This window comes from Panthera uncia (assembly GCF_023721935.1).
Source record: "Panthera uncia isolate 11264 chromosome A1 unlocalized genomic scaffold, Puncia_PCG_1.0 HiC_scaffold_16, whole genome shotgun sequence".
In the NCBI taxonomy this organism is placed as follows: Eukaryota; Metazoa; Chordata; class Mammalia; order Carnivora; family Felidae; genus Panthera; species Panthera uncia.
The window spans coordinates 4,409,931-4,432,493 of NW_026057576.1; the positions used below are offsets into that span (position 1 = coordinate 4,409,931).

Sequence of the window (22,563 nt, forward strand, 5' to 3'; positions counted from 1 at the left end):
GCCTGCCGTATTACAGAGTCATTTGTTAACTCATTATCCCCTCACCAGAGTGTAAGTGATTTAAGGGCTTTTGCTCACTCCTGTCATCTGGCACATGGGAAGCACTCAACAGCTACTGAATGTATGAATGAATGAATGAATGAATGAAGAGAGAACCTGTTCAGGATCTATTTCTATTTGTTTTTTTTTTTTTAATGTTTGTTTATTTATTTAGAGAGAGAGAGAGAATCCCACACAAGTGACATGGGGATCCATCTCATGAACGGTGAGATCATGAGCTGGGCTGAAATCAAGAGTCGGATGCTTCCCCGACTGAGCAACCCAGACACCCCTATTTCTAACATTACTTGGACTTCCTCTAAGGGAATGACCTCCCTTCCATTGTGTTCAGCTTCGGTGACAGGGACCCAGGTACCTGCCTCCTAATATGGAAGGCAAAGGGTCTCTGGAGGCACCCAGACCTTGTGCTTGTCCCAGCGGCACCAGGTGGCAGACACATCACCTAAGCTTCAAGAATCGATTTCTCGGGGCACCTGGGTGGCTCAGTCGGTCAAGCGTCCAACTTTAGCTCAGGTCATGATCTCGCGGTTCATGGTTTTGAACCCCGCGTCGGGCTGTGTGCTGACAGCTCAGAGCCTGGAGCCTGCTTTGGATTCTGTGTCTCCCTCTCTCTCTGCCCCTCCCCTACTCGTGCTCTGTCCCTCAAAAATAAATAATAACCATTAAAATTTTTTTTAAAAAAGAAAGAAAGAAAAAATAATTGATTTCTCTATCCTGGGACTTTGACTCTTGAGTGAGTGACTGAAGGACAGGAGGAATGGTTCTTCACTCATTCCCAGGGGTGGCATTATACCTTCCTACTACACGCCTTTCTTGGCTTCTTGCATGTGGTTCCTTGCTTCCCAGGAACAACCCTGACTGCCATCCATTTCCCAGACTGGTCCTCTAGCCATTTTCAACTCTGGGAACACCTAACATCCTTCCAATAAATTCTCTTTTTGCTTAAGCAGGTCAGTCAGTTTCTGTTGCTTCTCAACAAAAATCAAAACAAAACACTGTTACAGAAAGCACAGAAATAAGCTGGTTGTATGTACAGGGTTGCATAGGGTTGTACAGGGTTGGAGGAGACCTCACCTACCTTCCTTCCAACTGAACCACACTGCTTTTATTTTTGCATATTCTTGTTAAATCTTCGACCACGTGTGTACATGTTGCAAACTGTTGCAATCACGGTCTGTGTTCTAGGTTGGATTATGTACCCTGTACAGGTACCAAAATCCTAACCCCCAGTAGTGTCAAAGTAACCTTATTTGGGAATAAGGTCTTAGTAGACGATCATGTCAGGAGGAGATTATTAGGGTGGGCCCTAATTCAGTGGCATGGAGAAAGCCATAGTGGCATAAAGACTGAAACAAAGGCGATACATCTACATGCCAAGGCACGAGGTACCCAAGACAAGAAGCTAGGATGGGCCGGCAGAGATTCCTGGGCCCTGCCCTTGGAAGGAACCAGCGTGCCAACGCTTTCATCTGACTTTCACCTCTAGTACTGAGACAAAAGATTTCTGCTATTGAAGGCACCCAGTTCGGGGTACTTTGTTACAGCAGCCTTAGCAAACTGATACAACATACGTGATTTTATCTTCTATTTTTTTCTCACTTTAAAATTGCGGTTGTCGCTTCTCACGTTGTTTGTTTTCCTACTTACGATGTGAAGTGTGTTGAGGTCGTGGCCTAAGCAGCACCCCGACCCACGATCCCAGCGTAACGGGACATTCCCATGGCTTCCACTTCAGTGCCATCACGGTGCTGTAAACGCTGTGTGCATGTAGCTTTCTCTCTCCTTTTGGAAAACTTTCCCAAAACACATCACCAGATGTGGATGACCGGATCAGAGGGAACGAACACGAGGCCTGGGGCCGAGCGGCTTTGCAGAAGGAGGACAATGGATGCACTTTGTCTCCAAGGGCACACAAGGGAATGCGTTTTGAATTCTGAATGGGAAGAATGCTGACACAAGGAAAAGGAAAAGAAGGGAATTCGAGGCAAAGGGGGCACCGTGAGTAGCGCGAAGGGAGTGTGAAAGCCCAGAGCGGATGCAGGCACGCTGGATGGCAAACGCTGGCAGGAGAAGGGACAGAAACAGATGGAAGGAGAGACGCGGGTTTACAAAAGTCAACACACTTGTTTAAGGAACCGGGACTTGATTCCAATGGTGGGAAAGAGCCGAAAGCGAACAGTGACTCTGACTAGAGAGTGTATGAGAGCCTGGCCTGAGGAGGCGACGGGGTGGCCGTGAGGGGAAGGGTCAAGGAGCCTGAGGAGCAAGGTGACCCTGAGAACCAGCGGACAGGACCTAGTGACTCCACAAGGAAGGGAGCAAAGACTCCCAGGTGTCCAGACCACGGAGCTGGGGGGTTGACCCAGGCACGAGATGTTCACCAATTTCCTCAAGCTCCACCTGAAAGCCCCCCTGGACCCCTCCCGGTATACGTGACACGAGTTCGAGACCATGGCAACACAATCAGGGGCAGGAGCACTTCCTCACCGTTCACCGACCCTCTGACCTCTCACCACCCGGCGAGGCCCTCCTGGGACGCGGTCCTCGACAACTTCTGTGTCGGAATCCATCAGCGAACTTCCCGTCACACTTCTGGTCGCTAGCCATCGTCCTCTTCGACCTGTCCTTAGAAACGACTCCCTCGCCCAGGGAGTTCACGCCTCCTTGGTCTCTCTCCCTTCCCCCACCCACCCGTGTTTCCTCTCCTCGTCTCCCTGGGATTTCAGCTCTTCAGGTGACGCCCTCAGCCTTCTCCAAGTCCGTTCAAACCCGTCCTCTTCGTACGGCCTCGGGGGTGTGCCGTGTCGTGGAGGACTTGGCTGTGGCGGGGCGGTGGCCCCGCTCAGCTTCCCACCACCCAGCTCCCGCTCTCCTGCCCTCCACACGACACTCACGCCTAACAGTGAGACAGGAAGCCCTGCCGCTGGGGCCGTCATCCTCGGTGTCTGCTGCACTTGTTTCAGGGGTCAGCACGGTTCAGTGGTTTTTAAAAAGGAACCTCTTGGCATTACAAGTTCCATCTGTAGATTCAAATCCCATCCCCGCCCCTTCCTGGTGAGCGACTCAGGGTGGTTTACCCAGGGATACGCGGGCTTTTTTATCTGGAAAAGGAGGACAGTAAGAGCAGCTGGCGCGGCAGGTGATTGCGCACATCAATGAGCCGCTACGGCCGAGCACACGGCCAGGCTGCCCCCCGGGAGTCGCCGCTGAATGTGAGCTCTAGTCACGCTGGCGCAGGGCACGGCAGGCCACGCCACCATGCGACCGGCTGGCCGCACGGACACGAGTATCAGTGTGGGGGAGGATTTCCTTTCTTACGAACGAAAACATCATTCCGAGGACACGTGGGACCAGTTCAAGTCGCCAAGTACTGACTCGGTAAGTACTGAGAGCATATTAACTACTACGTTAGGTGGGCTTTTCTCTGCTGTTCAGAGTGGGGTCAGGGGATCTCAGACACCCAGAAAGAGCTTCGGAAGGGTTGCGACAAACGCCCGGGACTCCACGCTTAGCTCTCCACCCGCAGGCACTCAGGCACACAGACGCGACAGGAGCAAACTTGTAGCACGGGGGCCGCCTGATGGCACGGCACGCCCGGCCTGGATGGCCGACGACGCCCCCGGGCCCGCGTGGGTGGCTGGAGACGAGCCCTCCTCACTCCCAGGCGCACGCCGCCCCGGCCCAGAGAGACAGCGGAGAGGGGCGCCATCCGGCGGGCACCTCGGAGTCCCGGGGAGCGGTCCAACCCAGGACGCCACCCCGGTTTCTGGGAGGGGGGCCCCCGAACAGGGCGGGCCCGGGAGACTCACCGTTGGACGCTCGCATCTGCCGCCGGCGCCCCACGCGGTCCAGTCCGATGGGGGTGCTCTGGGAGAAGGTGAAGGGCCGGAACCGGGCCGAAACCGCCTTGTAGGGCAGCACCTGGTGAGCTGGCACGGGAGGCCTGGCTGCCGGCTGCAAAAGGAAAGCAGAGGGCCGTGAGGAGGTGCCAGGAAGTGGCACCTCTCGCAGGCTCTTCACACACACGGCTGCGAGCAGCTCGGCGTCGTCACCTCGGAGCCGCTCACAGAGGGGAGGGAAGCGCCTTCTCCAAGTCGTGTCACGAGCCTCAGGCCGCACCGCGGGGTTCGGCTGCCACGACTTACTCCGAGATTTTCAAAACCCGGCATCGACTCACACGCCGCCTCTCACGCCAGCGACACACCGAGGGGGGACACTCAGGAAGAGCAAAGCGTCCAAGAGGACAAGCAGATTTAGGAAGGGGTGGCCTCTCGCACAGAGGCGGGGTCACAAGGAAGACGTCTTCCCGGCAGAGCCGCCAGGGGCGGCCGGTGCCCAAGACCAAGTCCGGGCGACACGCTCGGACTGGCGACCCCGTCAGGCGCTGCCACCACAGGCGCCAGGTCTCGTGGAAGCCGAGTCTTCCTCACCTGGGCTGTCGTGACAGTTGAGCTTTGTTTAAAAGAGAGCTGGCTCTCCACAAATCGACCCGGTCTCTTTAGAAGGGCCTATGTCCCCTGTTGATCTTCCACAGGCACCATCCCTATAACTAAATCGGAGGCCAAGTCGGTTTAGGCCTTCCTGACGTTATCTTAGGACCTTCCCACCCAACTCCCTAAATGAGCCTACAGCGCGTAAAATTATCTCACCGCGTTCCTTCGTGATGCTCCGAAGTGAGATAATCTCTAAGCGCTTTCGATTTTCCCCACACTGCGTTTCGAGCTGAGAGAGATTATAGTTTGCTTTGGTTCAGAATTACTTCCTAGCGCGGGACACGTCTTCCCACAAGAAGTTCACGGTATTCTTCCACTGCATTTTTTTACCTTAAGAATTCAATTCAGTGTAACGCAATTAAACAAGAGGTATTTGAGCGCTTGCTAGAAACAAGGCACTGGGATGGGCTTTATAGGGAGAAGTTAAACATAAAATCCAATACCAACACAGGCTTTCCCTTTTAAGAGAATTTCGAGTTATCTACAGTATCAGCTAGCAAGCTCAAAAAGTGAAACCGGGCACACACTCATATACTGTTCTGGGAACCCGTGACCACATCTCAGCAAATACCATTTGCCGAATGTTATCCTGAACAGGGCCTTTATTTAAATGTTTTGTAGCCGCAAAGTGCTCTTTGGGTAACTGATAAATACTTCTAATCTATTGGTAAAGAGCATAAAATTCGTGGAAAAAAGTATTTCCTTAGCTCCTAAAAAACCGACTCCTTATCTTCTTCTTATCCTTACATTTTAACACTGGAGGACACTTCCCCTTTCAACAACTTCTTCCATGAAGCTCACTAAATGTGCAATGCTACCTTTCCCCCTATTAAAGTCTCGGGTCATTTAGAGCCAACAGCAAACCAGCTTCACATATTGTTGGAGATTCCAGGAGAGACAGGAGATTAGTAAAAGGCATCCACATGCCAGATTGTTAGTTTAATTCACGTGTGTTTCCAAAGTCAGGAAGAAAGGCTGGGAGTCTATCCTCCTTGAGCAGAGAGGAGAAAGAAAAGCAGCGGCCTGGTTAGTTAGTCTGCAGCAGAGAACAAAGGCCAGGAAGCTGGAGGCCTCTGCTAGCTTTGGCAGAAGCACACCAGATCTTACTTGGGTCAGAAGACTCTCTACTTCCTCTGTCTGGCTGTTCCCATAGAAGCTGACCCCGCCTATGACAGACATGGGGCGTCTTCTCCGGCCGCCTTTGGGACAGCCCACGGCAGGGTTCTGGTCTGCAGGGTCCACGGAGGCCGTGTTTGGCTGCTGGTCCCCGTCCACAGTGTCCTCTTTCTGGGGGTCCACAGCAATGGAGTCTTCAGGAATAGAGAGACTTCGGTTGGCCAACTGGCCATAGTCGGAGAGCGGTCGGGGCCTTGACCTTCTCCCAGAACCCCACTTCCTCCTGGTGATCCTCTGAGCCTCTGTCCTTTCTTCATCCCGTGATGAGCCCCGCCTCCAGGATTCCTCAGCCACAACCTTTTCAAATGCGAACAAGTTAGGTGAGCACCAATGTCCAGGAAGGTATTGGAAAAGAACAAGCTATGCGCTCCCTCCCATCCTCTTTAGCCTTGCCTCAAGGCTTTCTTGATCTATTTGTTTATTTTAAGAAGTTATTTGTGTAATAGAAAGACGTAACTGAGACGCGCATTAAAATAAGCACAACTTTCACCTTTCACTGCAGGCTGAATTACGACCGTAACTTAAATAGTGATGTATGGTGACCAATGAGCTACTGCAAAAGATATTAAGAAACCAAGTACCACTGTGAGTTAGTTACTAGAAAGAACTTTCAACTGTGGTGTCACCCAAAATACACAAAGCAATGGCACGGGGAAATGCAGGAGCCCAGAAGGAGAAAGGAATGTGGAACACTTTAGGTGCTACTCTAAGGTATTTTCCTGCAATAATCTTTAAAAACAGAAGGTGCTTTAATCAGATTAAGTCTGGGCTGTTAAGGCCTGACATTCAGTAAATTAAGTCTGCTGGAGAGAGCAATGACCCGGGATTCAAAGAACCAGATCAGGCTACTAACTAGCTGTGTGATCTGGGGCAAACAAGGAATGACTAACCTTTCAGGACTAGACAATCCCACAGCTGGAGAGTCTGTGGTCCTAAATTAGCCACTACTTTCAAATTGTTCCAATACCTTTTTCAGAGGCAATGCAATGTACCAGAAGAGGAACTATGAGCTTGGAAATGGGCAGCCTTCTGTGTGAGTCAGGCGGGGCCACTAGCTACCTTTGTGACCTCAGGCCAGTTACTTAAGGTCTGGGGATTTGGTTCGGCAACGGTTCACTGGGGAACAATGGGTCCTTGTGTGGGGGAAATGCTGTGACAGCCCTTATCAGCCACAGTTAATTATTGCTGTTAAAAAAGCAGTGTGTGGAGTAACCATCCCCAGGCTGAGCCCTGCCAGGGGATAACCTCTGTCTCAGCAGACCCCTCAAAGCCGGGTCAGAAGAGAGTTGCTGCACAGCCCATGGGAGGGAGGGTGCAGCCGACTCTGGTCACACGCCTGTGAGCCTAGACACCTTCAGTTCTCCTACCCCTGGTCATTATTTTAAAAAGATATAAACAATACAGACAGACAAGGGCACGTGGCAGAGATGTCACTCAAGGGCAGGCAGAACAGGCCTCCCTGGCCTAGAGACCTCCAGCAGAACTGTCCCGGCGCAGCCCGGCCCTGCCCTGAGGACCAGCCCAGGAGGTCAGCTGCTGGCCAATCAGTGGCAACTAAGACCTCAAATATAGCCGTTCCCTAAGATCATACACGGTTGACTTCTGGGCAACATAGGGGTTACAAGTAACGACCCCCACCCCAGCACCACCACCTACCGTGCAGTCAAAAATCGGCTTGTAACTTTCGGCTTCCCTAAAACTTAACTACTAATAGCCCACTGTTGGCTGGAAGTCTTACTGATGACAGTTGATTAACACATATTTGGTATGTGTATTATATACTGTGTTTTTATAATAATGTAACCTAAAGAAAAAGATCCTAAGAAAATCATAAAGAAAATATTTATGGTATTATACTGTATTGATAAAAAAAGAAAAAAAAAAGGCACACATAAGTGGTCCTGTACAGTTCAAACCTGTGTTGTTCAAGGGGCCGCTGTACTATGAAAAATCTGATAGGGCGCCTGGGTGGCTCAGTCGTTAAGCATCTGACTCTTGGTTTCGGCCCACGTCATGATCTCACAGTTTGGTTCCCGAGTTCAAGCCCTGCATCGGGCTCTGCGCTGACAGTGCGGAGCCTGCTCGGGATCCTCTGTCTCCCTCTCTCTGCTCCTCTCCCCCAACATAAATAAATGTTACAAAAAATTTAAAGAAAAATCTGATGAAAAGCAAAGAGAGCAGAAAGAGATTTATGGACACTCTACTCCACCACCATCATTTTTCAGATCAGGAAAACCAAAACCCAGGGAAGTTAAGTGACTTGCCCAGGGCCACACAGCCAATCAGCAGCAACAGAGACACTGAAATGTGGGCCTCATAATTTGTGTAATAATTTGCATAATTGTGCAAAATTTTCCCACTGTACCAAGTTACCTCTGCTCAAAAGCTAATGAGTACTAGCAATCACTGCTTACCTTGCTACCTGCTGATTCTGACTCCCTGAACTTCATGTTTAAATCAAGTCACTGCAGAGGGGTCCAGAGTGCACCACTGTGGCATGAAAACTGTTCTGAGCTGAAGGTATTTAAGAATAGGCTTTTCCCCCCCGAACTCTCTTATCTCCCTGAAAGCAGAGGTCCCAAAAGAACTCAGCAGTCGGGGCACGTGGGTGGCTCAGCGAGTTAAGCGTCCGACTTCAGCTCAGGTCATGAATTCGTAGTTCATGGGGTTGGAGCCCCGCATCGGGCTCTGGGCTGACAGCTTGGAGCCTGGAGCCTGCTTCAGAGTCTGTGTCTCCCTCTCTCTCTGCCCCTCCCCAGCTCATGCTCTGTCTCTCTCTCCCTCAAAAAATAAATAAACATTAAAAAAAAAAAAAAAAAAAGAACTCAGTAGTCATAAATCCATTGTCTTGGGATAGGATTTTCTTTCTTCTAACCAGGGAAGATGTGACTCTTATCAGCTGAGAGGAAAAGTCTCAGCGGACGTTGCCACAAAACTATCAGACCTCCCATTTGCTCTCCCACAGGCCCCTTTATCTTTCCTAAATCACTGGGTTTCCCATAAGTGCCCTCTCCAGTTCCCCTGCCCCTCATAAGAGGGGATATATACCTCCATCTCTAACCACTTCCTGGAGTCACTTTTTCCTGTGAACTCCCACTGGTTCACATGAAGAAAAACCCATCTTTTCTCTTGCTACTGTCTTTTGTCAGTTTAATTCCACACTCCCCACGTAGTAAGCCTAAGGGGGCGGGGGGGGGGGGGGGGGGGGGGGGGGCGGGTCTTTCCTCTCTGACACTATACCAAGGGAAAATATGAGAAATCATGAAAAAGTTAGTATTATTTTTTTCACTGCATATTAAAAACAGGATTATCATGGAGAGTTTAACTACATTATTAAACCAAATGGCACAATTTAAGCACACAAGAATTAAAAGGTTCAGAAACAAGGTGTTAGAAAGGTCCAGAAGCAAAACAAAATTATAGGCAATGAGTAGTCTGGTAACAAATCTACGTGCGGTTTTTTGGTTTGTTTGTTTTGGGGGGATTTTTTTTGTTGGGTTTGGTTTTTTTTTTGTTTTTTTTTTTGCACTTATGCAACATGTGACATGCCTCACTGAAGCTTTGCTAATGCAGACAGGAAAACAAGGAAATGGGCGTAGGAAAACAAGAGGTTGTCTTAGTTGTTCAGGTAAGAAATCCTTCTGAGACCAAAACACACTCCAGGAAGTGAGGGGGCTGGATAAAAGCAGGTATGCTCAAAGCAGGAAATGACAGAGCAGGAGACGTGCCAGGGATGATCCCTTTAACACGTCCTGCCTCAAGTGTCAGCTACTGCTCCCACTGGGGTGGGGGGGGGGGCAGGGGCACAGGATGTGCATAAGAACCCACAGCGATTCTACTAGAACAGTTTCTGCAGTCCCACGGAAGAGATAAAAGGAGAAACCAGCCTTTCTACGTGGTATTGCAAAAATTAGTTAGCAGGACAATATCTACAACTGAAATGTCCCCTTTACTCCTTAGCAAAAGAGGGAGAGACAGTGATCTTTAGCCAGAAGAGACTTACATCCCTTGTAAAAACAAATTTGAGCTTTGATGCATGTTTTAAAACTGAATCTCCTTTTGGCAAAGTCTGTGTACTTCCAAAATATGACCGAGGTGCATTCCAGAGAACAAGGTTTGACTGTGATCACATGATCATACCTGCAACTACAAACCCCCGCCACCACCACCACCGCCAACATTCCCCGACAAGTTACAACCTACCCCAGACTCCGCCACAGCTGGTGGTGGCCCACAGACACACTGAAGGAACAAGCAGTTGACCATATCCGTGCTGTCTCAGATTCTTGCTGGCCTTTAAAACGTGACAGTGAGGGTGCTGAGCGGCCATGCCAGAGGTATGCCCACCGCGGCTTCTCACAGTCCAGCAGCCGGAGCTTCAGATCAATCCAGGGCTCCAAGCTTGATTGGCCAATTCACACCCAAGTCATAAGCCTTTGTAAACAAACTCTGCAGTGGAGTGGCTGACCTTTTAACTCTTGCTTCTCTGCACAGTTGTAAAGTACTTTCCCTACTCAGGAGCCCTGCATTTTTTTCTTCCCACACAAGGTTCCTTCCTTTGCTTCCGAAAAGTAAAAAGCCAAGGTAGATCTTAATACCTCCAGTGAGATACTTCAAAACATTTTTTGAAACCACAGTGAGAGTAAATTATTAACACAGGAAAAAGACTGGCACAAAAAACCCTGATGTCACATATATCCATTTAGAAGCTTGGTCTAAAGGAAGTATATAGGATTAAATAGCAAGAGTTGTGGGTTGAATTCTGCCCTCCCCTCTCGTAACAGGTATGTTGAAGCCCCAACCCCCAGTACCTGTGAATATGATCTCTTTTTTAATAAATTTTTTAAGGGGGCGCCTGGGTGGCTCAGTCAGTTAAGCGTCTGACTTCGGCTCAGGTCATGATCTCTCGGGTTGTGAGTTCGAGCCCCGCGTCAGGCTCTGTGCCAACAGCTCACAGCCTGGATTCGGATTCTGGGTCTCCCTCTCTCTCTGCCCCTCCCCTGCTCATGCTCTGTCTCTCTGTCTCAAAAATAAATAAAACATTAAAAAGAATTTTTAAGTTTATTTATTTTGAGAGAGAGTGCAAGCGGGGAGCGAGGCAGAGAGAGAAGGAGAAAGAAAATCCCAAGCAGGCTCCGCGCTGTCAGCACAGAGCCCGACGTGGGGCTCGATCCCATAAAACGTGAGATGACGACCTGAGCCGAAATCGAGAGTGGGACACTCAACCAACTGAGCCACGCAGTCTTCGGAGATGTGATCGAGTTAAAATGAAGAAGTACTGGATTAGGCGAGCGCTAAGCCAACGGCTGCCGTCCATAGAAAGGGGGAAATTTAGACACAAAGCAAAAAGGAAAGAAAGTCCTAGGAGCACAGAAGCCGAGATCAGAGTGGTGCATCTACAAGCCAAGAAACTCCAAGCACTGCCAGCAAACACCTGAGCTGGAAGAGGCCAGAACGGAACCCAGACCCCTGGCCTGCCTGACAATGAGAATAAAAGCCTACTGTTTTGAGCCATCTAGTTGCTGGAAATTTGTTACAGTCGCCTTAGGAAACTAATACGGCAAAATGATTCAGAAGAAAATACTACAAGCAGGGAAATTTAGATGCTTTGAGAAGATGGACAAAAAACTAAAGCAGAGCTTTTCCACTGGACGAGCCAAAAGTGTTCTCAAGATGCATACTAATACAATCAGCAAGCCTCCCACGTTTTTGCAGGTTCTCAGTGCCCCGAACACCACAGGGAATTCAGGTACGGCCACGGGGCTGGAGGTGGGACGAGAACACATCTCGACGACTCGTGCTGCAAGGCAGTAACGACAGATGTGGCTCTTGACCACCAAGATGTGCCAGAACCACACCCGGCATGTGTTCCCTTACTTAATCCCCACCGCCACACCGCGAGGTAGAACTACTCATGACATCCTACCGATTCAGACGTTGGAGCGATGACGTGCTCTGGTTGACAGAGCCAAGGGAGAGCGGCCCCGTTTAACAACCCAGTCTGTCTGACTTCAGAACCTCTGTCCGTTCCACTCTGTATCTCTGCGTCCCTGGCATATGCTTGTACGGAAGGAAAATAGAACTTGGTAGGTCTTCCTACCCTCAGCTGTAGGGCTTCTTGGAATGCAGGGGTGGGGGCTGGGGGGGAATGACAGGAAGGGAAGCTCTGTAAGTGCCCCTGCCATCTGGGGAAAGCTGGAGACCCCTTCCCCAATGACATGCATAAAATAAAAATATAAAGTAAGCTCATTACTTTGAAATATAATTATCAAAATATTAAAAGGATTGATATAATAGTATAGACAAAACACAGGGATTAAGAGTACTGGCAACAGGCGTGCCTGGGTGGCTCAGTTGTTTGAGCGTCCAACTCCTGATTTCAGCTCACGTCATGATCTCACGGGTTTGTGGGACCGAGCCCCGTATCGGGCTCTGCACTGACAGCACCGAGCCTGCTTGGGAATCTCCCTTTTTCCGCGCCTCCCCCACGTGCACTCTCTTTCTCTAACCCTCTCTCTGTGCACCTTCCCTGCCTGCACTCACTCTCTCTCAAAAAATAAGTTGATAAACTTAAGAAAGAAAGAGTCTTAGCAATAGGTCTAATAACTGCCACCCTCTGGAAATACCGTTGAATAGAAGAGACTTTAAGACATCAGCGATGTGAAAAAGATCTGTGGTTTCTAATAAGAGTGACAAAATCACAGGTGTTGATAAAATCACTCTGGTTTGATGCCTATGTTCATAATTTAAGGAAATGCTACATTTCACCTACAGGAGAGTGAAATTAAAGCCCCTACTCCCAAATTTCTGTTCACAGAGCCCTGGGATGAACCGAGGTTCAAAACTCTCCGTTTACATAGTCTCACTTAAGACTAGTCTATAGCACCAGCTCTGGGCTCCAACTCCACAGAAGTATAACTTTGGGCCTTATATATTACAAATTTAAAAAGTGTTCTCTCAGGGGTGCCTGGGTGGCTCAGTCCATTGAGCAACCGACTCTTGATTTCAGCTCAGGTCATGATCTCACAATCGTGAGATGGCTCCTTGCGCTGGGTGTGGATCCTGCTTGGGATTCATTCTCATTCTCATTCTCTGTCTCTTTCTCTCTCTGCCCCTCCTCCACTCACATGTGTGTGCGCATGTATGCACGCGATCTCTTTCATAAATAAATAAATAAATGGCATCTCACCATTTAAAGCTATATGTCACTAATTCCCCTAAAATGATGTCACTTAATTTCCCTTAATGTATCATAATAAAAAGGATTTTCCATAGGCTTTTTTTTTTCCTTTTTTTTTAGTGTGGGTATTTTATCTGGATTATAGAGTGCTTGGAATGGGATGGGTTATAAGTATATGTCCTACGATTCTAAGTGAGGGCGGGAACTCATAGGATCCCAGATCAGCTACTACTTTTTAAGGAGCTCAAAGTAAGAACAAGAAAATCTTTACATATTTAGAAAGAAGTCTGAGCACTAATGACATTCTTCTCTTTTTGTTAAAACACTAAAAAGGCAATGTCTTAGTTACTTAGAAATCGTAAATTTGTATTTCTAATCTACCTAAGATTATATTTTCAGGTTAGTAAAGAAGGCATTGTTATACCCATTTTGGAGATGAGAACCCAGTTCACAGAGAGGGCACCAGATTTAACGAAAGACAGGGAATGTGAGAGATCAGGCACTTCGTTCAATTTCATCTTTGCAAGGCCAGCACTAGACATGACGTGCCCCCCATTTACAGATATAAGTAAGGAAAATGCAGTACGGTTTATTGCAAAAACTCTCAGCAGCAACTTGCACAAACACCGGACCTCAGTAACATTGCTCCATAAAAAGCCTCGGTGTGCTTATCGCTCTTACATCTCTCCACTTCCGGATGCTACTTCCCCTCGCACCTCCTCTCTGGGCTGCTGGTAGGTCCTCATCAGTGTGTGCACACGCCCGTTTCCCCGGACTCTTCCTCTCTGCTGCTTCCTCCCGTTTCCCGTATCACATCTCACCTTTACTCTTGTTCTCAGCTCCACTCCCTTCTCTCTCCTCGTTGCCCACACTTTTCCCTTAAACTGATCACATACGGAACGCAAACACTGTGGTTTTGTTTGACTTCCTGAATCATGTTTGGTTTCTTCTCCTGAATTTTTAGAACGAGTGGGTGGAATAATCTTTCTTTCTCCAAAGCTTCCTTTTCTTTTACAGACCTTGCTGGTGGTGGTGGTGTGTGTGTGGGGAGCAGGGGCTGTACTAGCATTAAGGGGATGGCGGGGACCCTACCAGCCTTACAGGGATGGCGGGGACTGTTCTAGCATTACGGAGGTGGCAGGGACTGTTCTAGCATTACAGGGATGGCAGGGACTGGACCAGCATGATAGGGGTGCACATTAAAAATGGCCCTCCCACCACCTGGGTGTTCTAATTCTGTCTCCCTAACTTTCTAGGGTGCACACGTCTTTTCCTACCACACTTAGGCTAGTTCAGGAATAAACAGTAAGGCTGAGGGACTTCTCTGGTGGCCCAAGCAAGGAGAGGAAAGAGGCAGCCTCTGACTTGGTGTGAAATAAGTAACTGGCCAAACACTCATCACTCACCTAACGACCACCTTAAAAATCATGCATGGTCAGGATGGCTCCGCTCCACCTTTCAAAGTCTCCTCTAGTTCAGGGACCATGCCGGGAAGGGACAGACACCATCATAAACTTGTCCCTTCCCTTCTTAGACCCCAGATTTGGACTTAGCCTGGAGGTGGACGGGGCCTGGGCAAGAAACAGAAGGAAAGTGGGAACGTATTTTCTGGGTTTGTCCTTCTGTGGCTCAGGGGCACAAATACATGTTAATGCTGGGTGACATTCTTACTAACATGCTGCATCTTTAAGACACAAGGTTCCAAGCTGTTGGAAGACAGTGGTTGTTGGAATTCTGACAGCAAATGAAACACAAATGATTAACCAAAAACTGTTCTGATTGTTAGCAAATGAGATTACACACACATATAGAGAATTTTGACACACCTCTTAAAAACTAAAGAAAAAGAGAGAAGAAAAGAAACAAATGCAATCTAGAAAACTGTGGCCTTGTCCCTTGGGTTCAGGGGATAGATAGGCCATTTGCTAAGAAAAATATTATACAGTATTAAAAACATTTAAAAATATATTAATGCTTCTTAACGCCCTTGAAGTAAAAGGGGAGTGCAGTGGACTTGAACTGTCTTTGCCTGGTGAAACTGACGATAAAAATGCTAAAACAGAGCTGGTGAATCTACAACTTGTTTTATAGGCAGAATCGCTCATTCACTAGAAATGCAAATACTGAGGTTCATGAGGGAACACAATTTAATACGCTTAGCCCGATTCTGTACGCGTTAAGAAGGCACTTAAGTATGGACATTTTAGACACCACTGACGACTTAGAATACCAGACTGAGAAAGCAGTGTAGCTGAGGTCATCCTCATTTTATGCAAAATCAAGAAATGAAGTCTGCGTGACTGTGGTGAGCCCCATCCTGACCATGCCCCACGCCCCTGACATCGTGGGAGGGCGGTCACCACTGACCCTGTGTGAGCACAGGGCCGATGAGGAAATTTCCCCCCCCCCCAGGCCTGTGTAATAATCACCTAAGACAATTCCATTTTCTGGGCTTATCTAAAAACTCAGACCATACTACTAAGTCAACAGTGGCAAGATGATGGTGAGTTTGACACCCAAGCAGAGAAAATAATAGAACTGTAAGCTGTACTTTATGCCTGGACTCATTAAGAGTGAAGACACATTTTTCAGAGAGAGAGACGGAGTGCGAGCAGGGGAGGGGCAGAGAGAGAGAGAGGGAGATACAGGATCCGAAGCAGGCTCCAGGCTCTGAGCCGTCAGCACCGAGCCTGACGCGGGGCTCGAACTCACGAACCACAAGATCATGACCTGAGCTGAAGTCGGACGCTTAACCAACTGAGCCACCCAGGCACCCCAAGAGTGAAGACATATTTTAAAACCATCATATTATAAAATTAACATATACAATGATCCCATCTTAACGTCTTGAAATATATCTCTGAAATGCATGCTGAGGAATACAGAGGTCTACTCAAACTTTCTTTTTTTAAACTTATAAAAAGCATGATTTTATAAAAACTAACTTACTTTCCTCTTTTCCAAGTACTTACTGAGCACAACTAAATATTCCAAAATCATGAACCATGTTTTAGATTTGAATATATTAGAAATCCACTGTTTTTCTAAACCCTTTTTAACATTATAGATTTTCTTCCTAATCTGTTTTGACTTTTCTTGTACAGAGAAGGTAAAAGGACCCAGGACAAGAGGGTAAAGAAAAATGGGCAGCAGACGACGAGGTCCCGGCTGATTCTCTAGTGGAAGAAGATGGAGAGAAATGTCTGTTCACAGCATTGCTGGCATGTCGAGCCATGAATGACAGCAAACAAACATTCAAATCAATGGCCCCACGTGACTTCAGAATCACGAAAACTAAGGGTTTCTAGATTAAAATGCAGAACAGCAACTTCACAAACCATGAGTAATTAAAAACGCTTCATGCATGTATAAAGGGGTGAATGGCTGAGTTGATGGACAGATAAATGAGCGAATTAATGGACAGTTCTGGGTGGCAAAGAAGCTGTTCCCTCCCTACATTCAGGTGTGATTTTATAAAAATGAGCCTGATTTAAGTTATTGCTTAGTTATCATCACTAAGTATTTCGAAACCCATAACCATGTTTTAGATCAGGAAACAACCATCCGTTCCTGTCTCCTTCATAACCTATTTGAATTGTGCCACCCTGAAAACAAACTGACTACAGTTTTCCTCCCCTTCTTGTCAACAACCCAGTTTTGAAGGCGCCCTACTTAGTTTCAGATATGTGAACTACAAGGTAATGGGATCTTTTCCAAAAGTGAGTGTCCCCTGCTGGCAACAGAACGTAAAAAGAAAGATTTAGGACTTTGAAGAAAATCTCTTTTCTGTGTTTCAGTTTAAGCTTGCAGCATTACTGTGCTGGAAGGAGAAAGAGAGAAGGCGAACAGGAGGCGATGAACGAAGAGCACACAGTGACGGCGAGTTGGACGAAAGAACCCAGAAGAGGCCGAGGAAGCAATGACATCACATGGATTCTCTCCTCCAGCAACACTCACCGATGGCGGATTGCGTCACTTGCCTTGAAACTTGCAAGGGCCCAGGGGCACCTGGGTGGCTCAGTCGGTTGAGCATCCGACTCTTGATTCGGGCTCTGGTCATGATCTTACCGTTTCATTAGTTCGAGCCCCGCATCGGGCCCGGCTTGCGCTCTGTGTCTCTCAAAATAAATAAACTTTAAAAACAAATAAATGAGTAAACTTGCAAGGGTCCAGCCAATGAACCTAATCAAGAAAACACTGACCCTAAATTGGATGTGTTGTTCACCAAGAACGCTTCTGCTGTGAGGGCCTGGCCTGTCTGTACAGGGACAGTCACAAAGGTAAGGCGAGACCTACAGACAGCACCAGCGGCATTTCTTTTTATTTCTACTGAGGGATCTGAGAACGTGTCCTGGTGCAAACAAAACATCTTGAAAATGTTTAATTCAAAACTTGGCAGTGGGAGAATTATAGATGAATAATTTAGAACACAAAAAGAGTAAAAATATAACACCAAGTATACAACAGAAGTTCGTTATAAGCAAATGTGTAAAAATGTATATTACACAGTGGAGAACGGGGCTGGAACACCTGACCTCAGTCACAAGCTGTATTTAAGGCTCCAGGCCTCCTGTCTCCCCACCTGTGGGGCTGACCTACAAGAAATGGCGGTACACAGACCTAGGGTCGCACCACTGTCCGCTGTCCAAGGTGGCGTGCTTCAACCCTGTGTCAAGTCAACTACCAAAAGAAGCTGCCGGAAGCTAAGTAGAGCTGCTGAGCCCATCCTCAGTAGCCAAAAAAGCCTCACCTGGAAGAAAACGAAGAGGAAAGGCTCTGACTTGGGCAAGACTAACTGTGGCAGGAACTGGCCCACGCTCAGTGGGAAGAACGCCAATCATGGAGTCAAAAGAGAAAACGGAATGGAAATGCATCAAATATACCAGTGTTGGAAACAGGGCCTTCGCGAATCCCATCTCATTTAATTAAAACAACCTACGCAGTAGATACTTACAGGCTTCTGTTTTACAAATAAGAGACATGATGAGATTCCACCAAAGATCTGGAAACTAGCAAATGGCTAGAATGTAATTCTATGTGCCAGCTGCCAAGCAGATGGTGTTTTTTGGGCTTTCCTCCCCATTCTGAGACCTGGTTCTAGGCCCAGCTGCCACCCAGCGTCTGTGTGACTCTGGCAGAAGGGTCTTACAACCTTTCTAAGCCTCAGTTTACCCATCCCTTAAGGCAAATACAAAAATGCTGGCCTACTTCGCGGGGTGGCTATGAAAACCAAATGCAACAGTGTCGTGACTTTTATTAGCTTTAAAACTGTTATATAAATGCAAGAGGTTACTACTGATACTTGTATTTCTAATCTATTTTTTTACTGATACTTTTATTTTTAAGAGACAATTACATTTTTTTAATGTTTTTTTTTTTTTTTTTTTTTTTTCAGAGAGAGAGAGAGAGAGAGAGAGAGACAGAGAGAGAGACAGAGAGAGAAGGAGACACAAAATCCCAAGCAGGCTCCGGGCTCTGAGCTGTCAGCACAGAGCCCGACTCGGGGCTCACACTCACAAACCACGAGATCATGGTGTGGGCCAAAGTTGGACGCTTAACCTGACTGGGCCAGACACTTACGTTCCAAATGAGTTGGTAAGATTCCGGTTTCCAGCAGTGGGTGGAGCAACTGCTCAAAACATGTTTTTTTTTTTTGATTCTTAAAATTGTTTTTTTGGGGGGGGCCCAGGTGGCGCAGTCGGGTGAGCGGCCGACTTCGGCTCGGGTCACGATCTCGCGGTCCGTGAGTTCGAGCCCCGCGGCGGGCTCTGGGCTGACGGCTCGGAGGCTGGATCCCGTTTCGGATTCTGTGTCTCTCTCTCTCTCTCTCTCTCTCTCTCTCCCCCTCCCCCGTTCATGCTCTGTCTCTCTCTGTCTCAAAAATAAATAAACGTTAAAAAAAATTGTGTTTTTTTTTTAATTTTTTTTTTTTTTTTAAGTAATCTCTACACCCAACGTGGGGCTCAAACTCACAACCTTAAGATCAAGAGTCGCATGCCCCATCGATGGAGCCAGCTGGGAGCACCTTCTCAACACGCATCAGAGCAAATTCTTTATACCACCATTTCTTGATTAAAAAGTTTTAATTTCACTCTTTCGCCAAAAGGAAATGTTTGTATTCTGTATGAATTCATATCCATTTGGTAATATAAATTCACATCCAACCGATTTAATACAGCTCAATGAGAGAAATAGGATTGTAGGCTACCTTTTAACTTTTTCAGGAACAACTCTTTCCTAAAGCAAGAGTTAACTGGGGTACATCTGCGAAGAGAAAAGCCCAAACCTAAAATACAGGACACTTAAAACCCAGAGGAGCCCACAAACTTAATACCTAGAGCCTCAGCCTGGACAGCAGATCTCAAACTTCAGTGGGGCAAAAATAATTCCCCCGGGTAGCATGTTAAAAGTCCTGATTACCGGATCTGGACTCCAGTGATTCGAATTCAGCAGCTCCAGGTGGCCTCAAGAATCTGTACTGTTAGCCTGTATCTTCATTCCAAACTTTGAGAAACTCCAGTTAGACAATCAGAAGTAATTTGCAAAGTTTAACTGGTCTGTGTTGAAGTATCTGACCAAAAGCACCAATCTTAATGATAACAAAGATTGTGATGATGATAAAGCCAGCTTTATTGAGTTTAATGTGCTCCGGGCATTGTGGTATCTCCTAAGCACTATTTCATTTAATCCTGGTAAGTACGATTAACTCCATTTTTAAGGAAACTGAGGCTTATGTAGGTCAAGGATACAGCTGGTTAGTAGGGAAACCAGGATTTGAACTTAGCCCGACTACAAAGCCCACCTATTTTTTATCCCAGAGTTCGTCCACCACTCAGAAATGTTGGCATTGGTGGCTGGCAACCGCATCAGTGCTGGTTTCCTAGGAATTTACCATCTGTGAGTGTTCTTTCCTCTGCAACTTATCCGAGCGTCCCCACCCCCTCCCCAGCTTTACTGCTATTATTCTAAATGAAGGCAACATTCCAAATGGTCATTTTTTCCTGGACTGTGAGTGGTGGGAGAAACACAGGTAACATTTAGTTTATATAGCAACACGTGGCAATTTGCCGTTAGGCGTTTCTGCCAATTAAATCTATGGTATTCCTTCCAGTTGCCATGGCAACTGTGTGTCACATGAACGTGTGGAAAAGTGATTCCCAACCTTGGATGCTCTTTGATCTTAATTATTACAGGCAAGTTAAGATGAGGAAAATGAACCAGGAGAAAAAGATATACTGGCATCATAATCATCAAGCTAAAATTTCCCCCCCGAAATACTGACACTCCTTTTCTGTATTTTATAGCTTTATTAAGGTCTTATTATGCATTAGTTATGCACAAATTAAAACAAGGCACCAAATAAAAGTAAATATTAAAACCTTAACAGATACACTACAATACCGTTTCATATCATTTAAGTATTTCATTTGTTTAGGAAGTTTAACATGCATAGCATTAATACGGTACAATTACAAATATGATACATTAATATAATTTAAACCTGACTACATATGATTATTATGGTAATTCTATAAAAACTAGACTCCTGCTCAGTATATATAGGGATGTATTTTCTGTCTCCTTCCTCCCTTGTTTTTTCATTTTTAAAGCAATCTTTTTTTAAGCTAAGTTCTAAACCCAACATGGGGCACGAAGAGTTGCATGCTTTACTGAATGAACCAGCCAGGTGCCCACTACCCCCTTGTTTCTAATGGGAAAATCCTACTTGATGACACTTCGCCAAACAAAAACTGTTCTAGAAACAAGCCACTTTAAAGTTCAAGAATGACATGATTATGTGTATAGACTATTCTTTAGATTCTCCATTTTTAGAAACAATTTTAGAAGTGGCTTCTTAAATATATAAAGTTCAGTAGCCTGTCAAACACTGAGCACCCATTCAGAAATACTTTGAGGGGCGCCTGGGTGGCGCAGTCGGTTAAGCGTCCGACTTCAGCCAGGTCACGATCTCGCGGTCCGTGAGTTCGAGCCCCGCGTCAGGCTCTGGGCTGATGGCTCGGAGCCTGGAGCCTGTTTCCGATTCTGCGTCTCCCTCTCTCTCTGACCCTCCCCCGTTCATGCTCTGTCTCTCTCTGTCCCAAAAATAAATAAAAAAACGTTGAAAAAAAAAAAAAAAAAAAAAGAAATACTTTGAAACCTTCACTGCAAGATATACCCCTGTTTATGTAATGATGAACATAAATCTGTTTTAGAGCAAGTGGAAACTTCTTTTTAAAAAGGCCGAAAATGATGACTTAATTGTTAAAAGGCTACCTTCACATTTAGGCTCATGACCTGTATTTTATGATTTCATAATATTTCTGCAAGAGTTCTTTTTCTCTTTCGTTCTTCTGCAAAAAGGAAAATAAACCAACACAAAACACCTTAGGAGAAACTACACACAAACTAGCACAAGGATGACTAACAGAAAGCACACCAATTCCCTTTACGACATCCCACGGGGTGATGCTGAACAAATACCCACCCCAGGGTTGCCCACTTAGGGAATACGGTATAGCAGGTGTCCTCGTAACGAAATGTTAACTTCACTAGAAAAATATTTTTAAAAGCACAAATAGGGGCCGCCTGGGTGGCTCAGTCGGTTGAGCATCCAACTCTTGATTTCAGCTCAGGTCATGATCCCAGGGTTATGGGACCGAGCCCCGCACTGGGCTCCACATTGAGTATGGAGCCTGCTTAAGATTCTCTCTGTCCCTCTGCCCTTCTCCCCCAGCTTGTGTCCTCTCTCCCTCTCTCTCTAAAAAAAAAAAAAAAAAAAAAAAAATTAATTAAAAAGTAAATAAATAAGCACAAAAAATATCATATTTTCAAATGATCTTTCCAATTTTAATTGCAATTTCCGTGATTCAAGTTCTAGAGCATCTATGTCAGAGAAAACTGAGAACCCAGTGGAGTATAGAAACTTATATTCTCTGTAATGTGAAAACTGTGGACCGTTCAACAAATTGTTGAAGGTGGGATATGAATGGAGGTGGGATAACTCAATGTCCACATGACCAAAAAAATGAACCTAGGCCTTTACCTCACATTGTACACAAAAATTAACTCAAAATGGACCATTTGCCATTTAAGAAACAAAACAAATGAACAAAAGGAAAAAGAGAGAGAGAAGGGCAAACCAAGAAACAGATTCTCAACTAAAGAGAACAAATGGTTACCAGAGGGGAAGTGGGTACAGGGATGGGGGAAATAGGGGGTTAAGAACACTGAGAAATGTACAGAATTGCTGAATCACTTTATTGTGCACCTGGAACTAATATAACACTGTACGTTAACTATAGTGGAATTATAATCAAAAACGAAATAAAAAAAAAAAACACACAAAGCATAGATGTAAATGTAAAAGCTAAAACTGTAACACTTCCAGAAGACAGGAGAAAATCTTTGTGATTTCCGTCAATATAGACATTTTTGCTCTTCAAAGGATATAATCAAGAAAATAAGAGGCAGGGGCACCTGGGTGGCTCAGTCGGTTAAGCGTCCGACTTCGGCTCAGGTCATGATCTCATGGTTCGTGGGTTCAATCCCCACATCGGGCTCTGTGCTGACAGCTCAGAGCCTGGAGCCTGCTTCAGATTCTGTGTCTCCCTCTCTCTCTGCCCCTCCCCTGCTCACGCTCTGTTTCTCTCTCTC

The 22,563-nt window shown here is 46.5% G+C and overlaps 1 protein-coding gene across 4 annotated transcripts in view; it reads right to left on the minus strand.

Annotated features, from left to right (window-relative positions):
* Nucleotides 1–22,563, minus strand: part of SPATA13 (spermatogenesis associated 13) — an 81,950-nt gene that overhangs the window by 49,967 nt on the left and 9,420 nt on the right. For 3 of the 4 annotated variants that reach the window (XR_007461050.1, XM_049646721.1, XM_049646722.1), the window contains exons 2-3: nt 5,661–6,026; nt 3,870–4,014 (exon numbers count right to left, since the gene is read on the minus strand). Coding sequence is in view for 3 of the 4 variants with exons in the window: in XM_049646721.1 (XP_049502678.1) it covers nt 3,870–4,014; nt 5,661–6,026 (511 nt within the window). In the remaining variant the exon portion in view is untranslated. Of the gene's footprint in view, nt 1–3,869; nt 4,015–5,660; nt 6,027–9,932; nt 10,095–22,563 lie in introns of those variants that run through there. The other variant, XM_049646723.1, reaches the window with a different exon arrangement.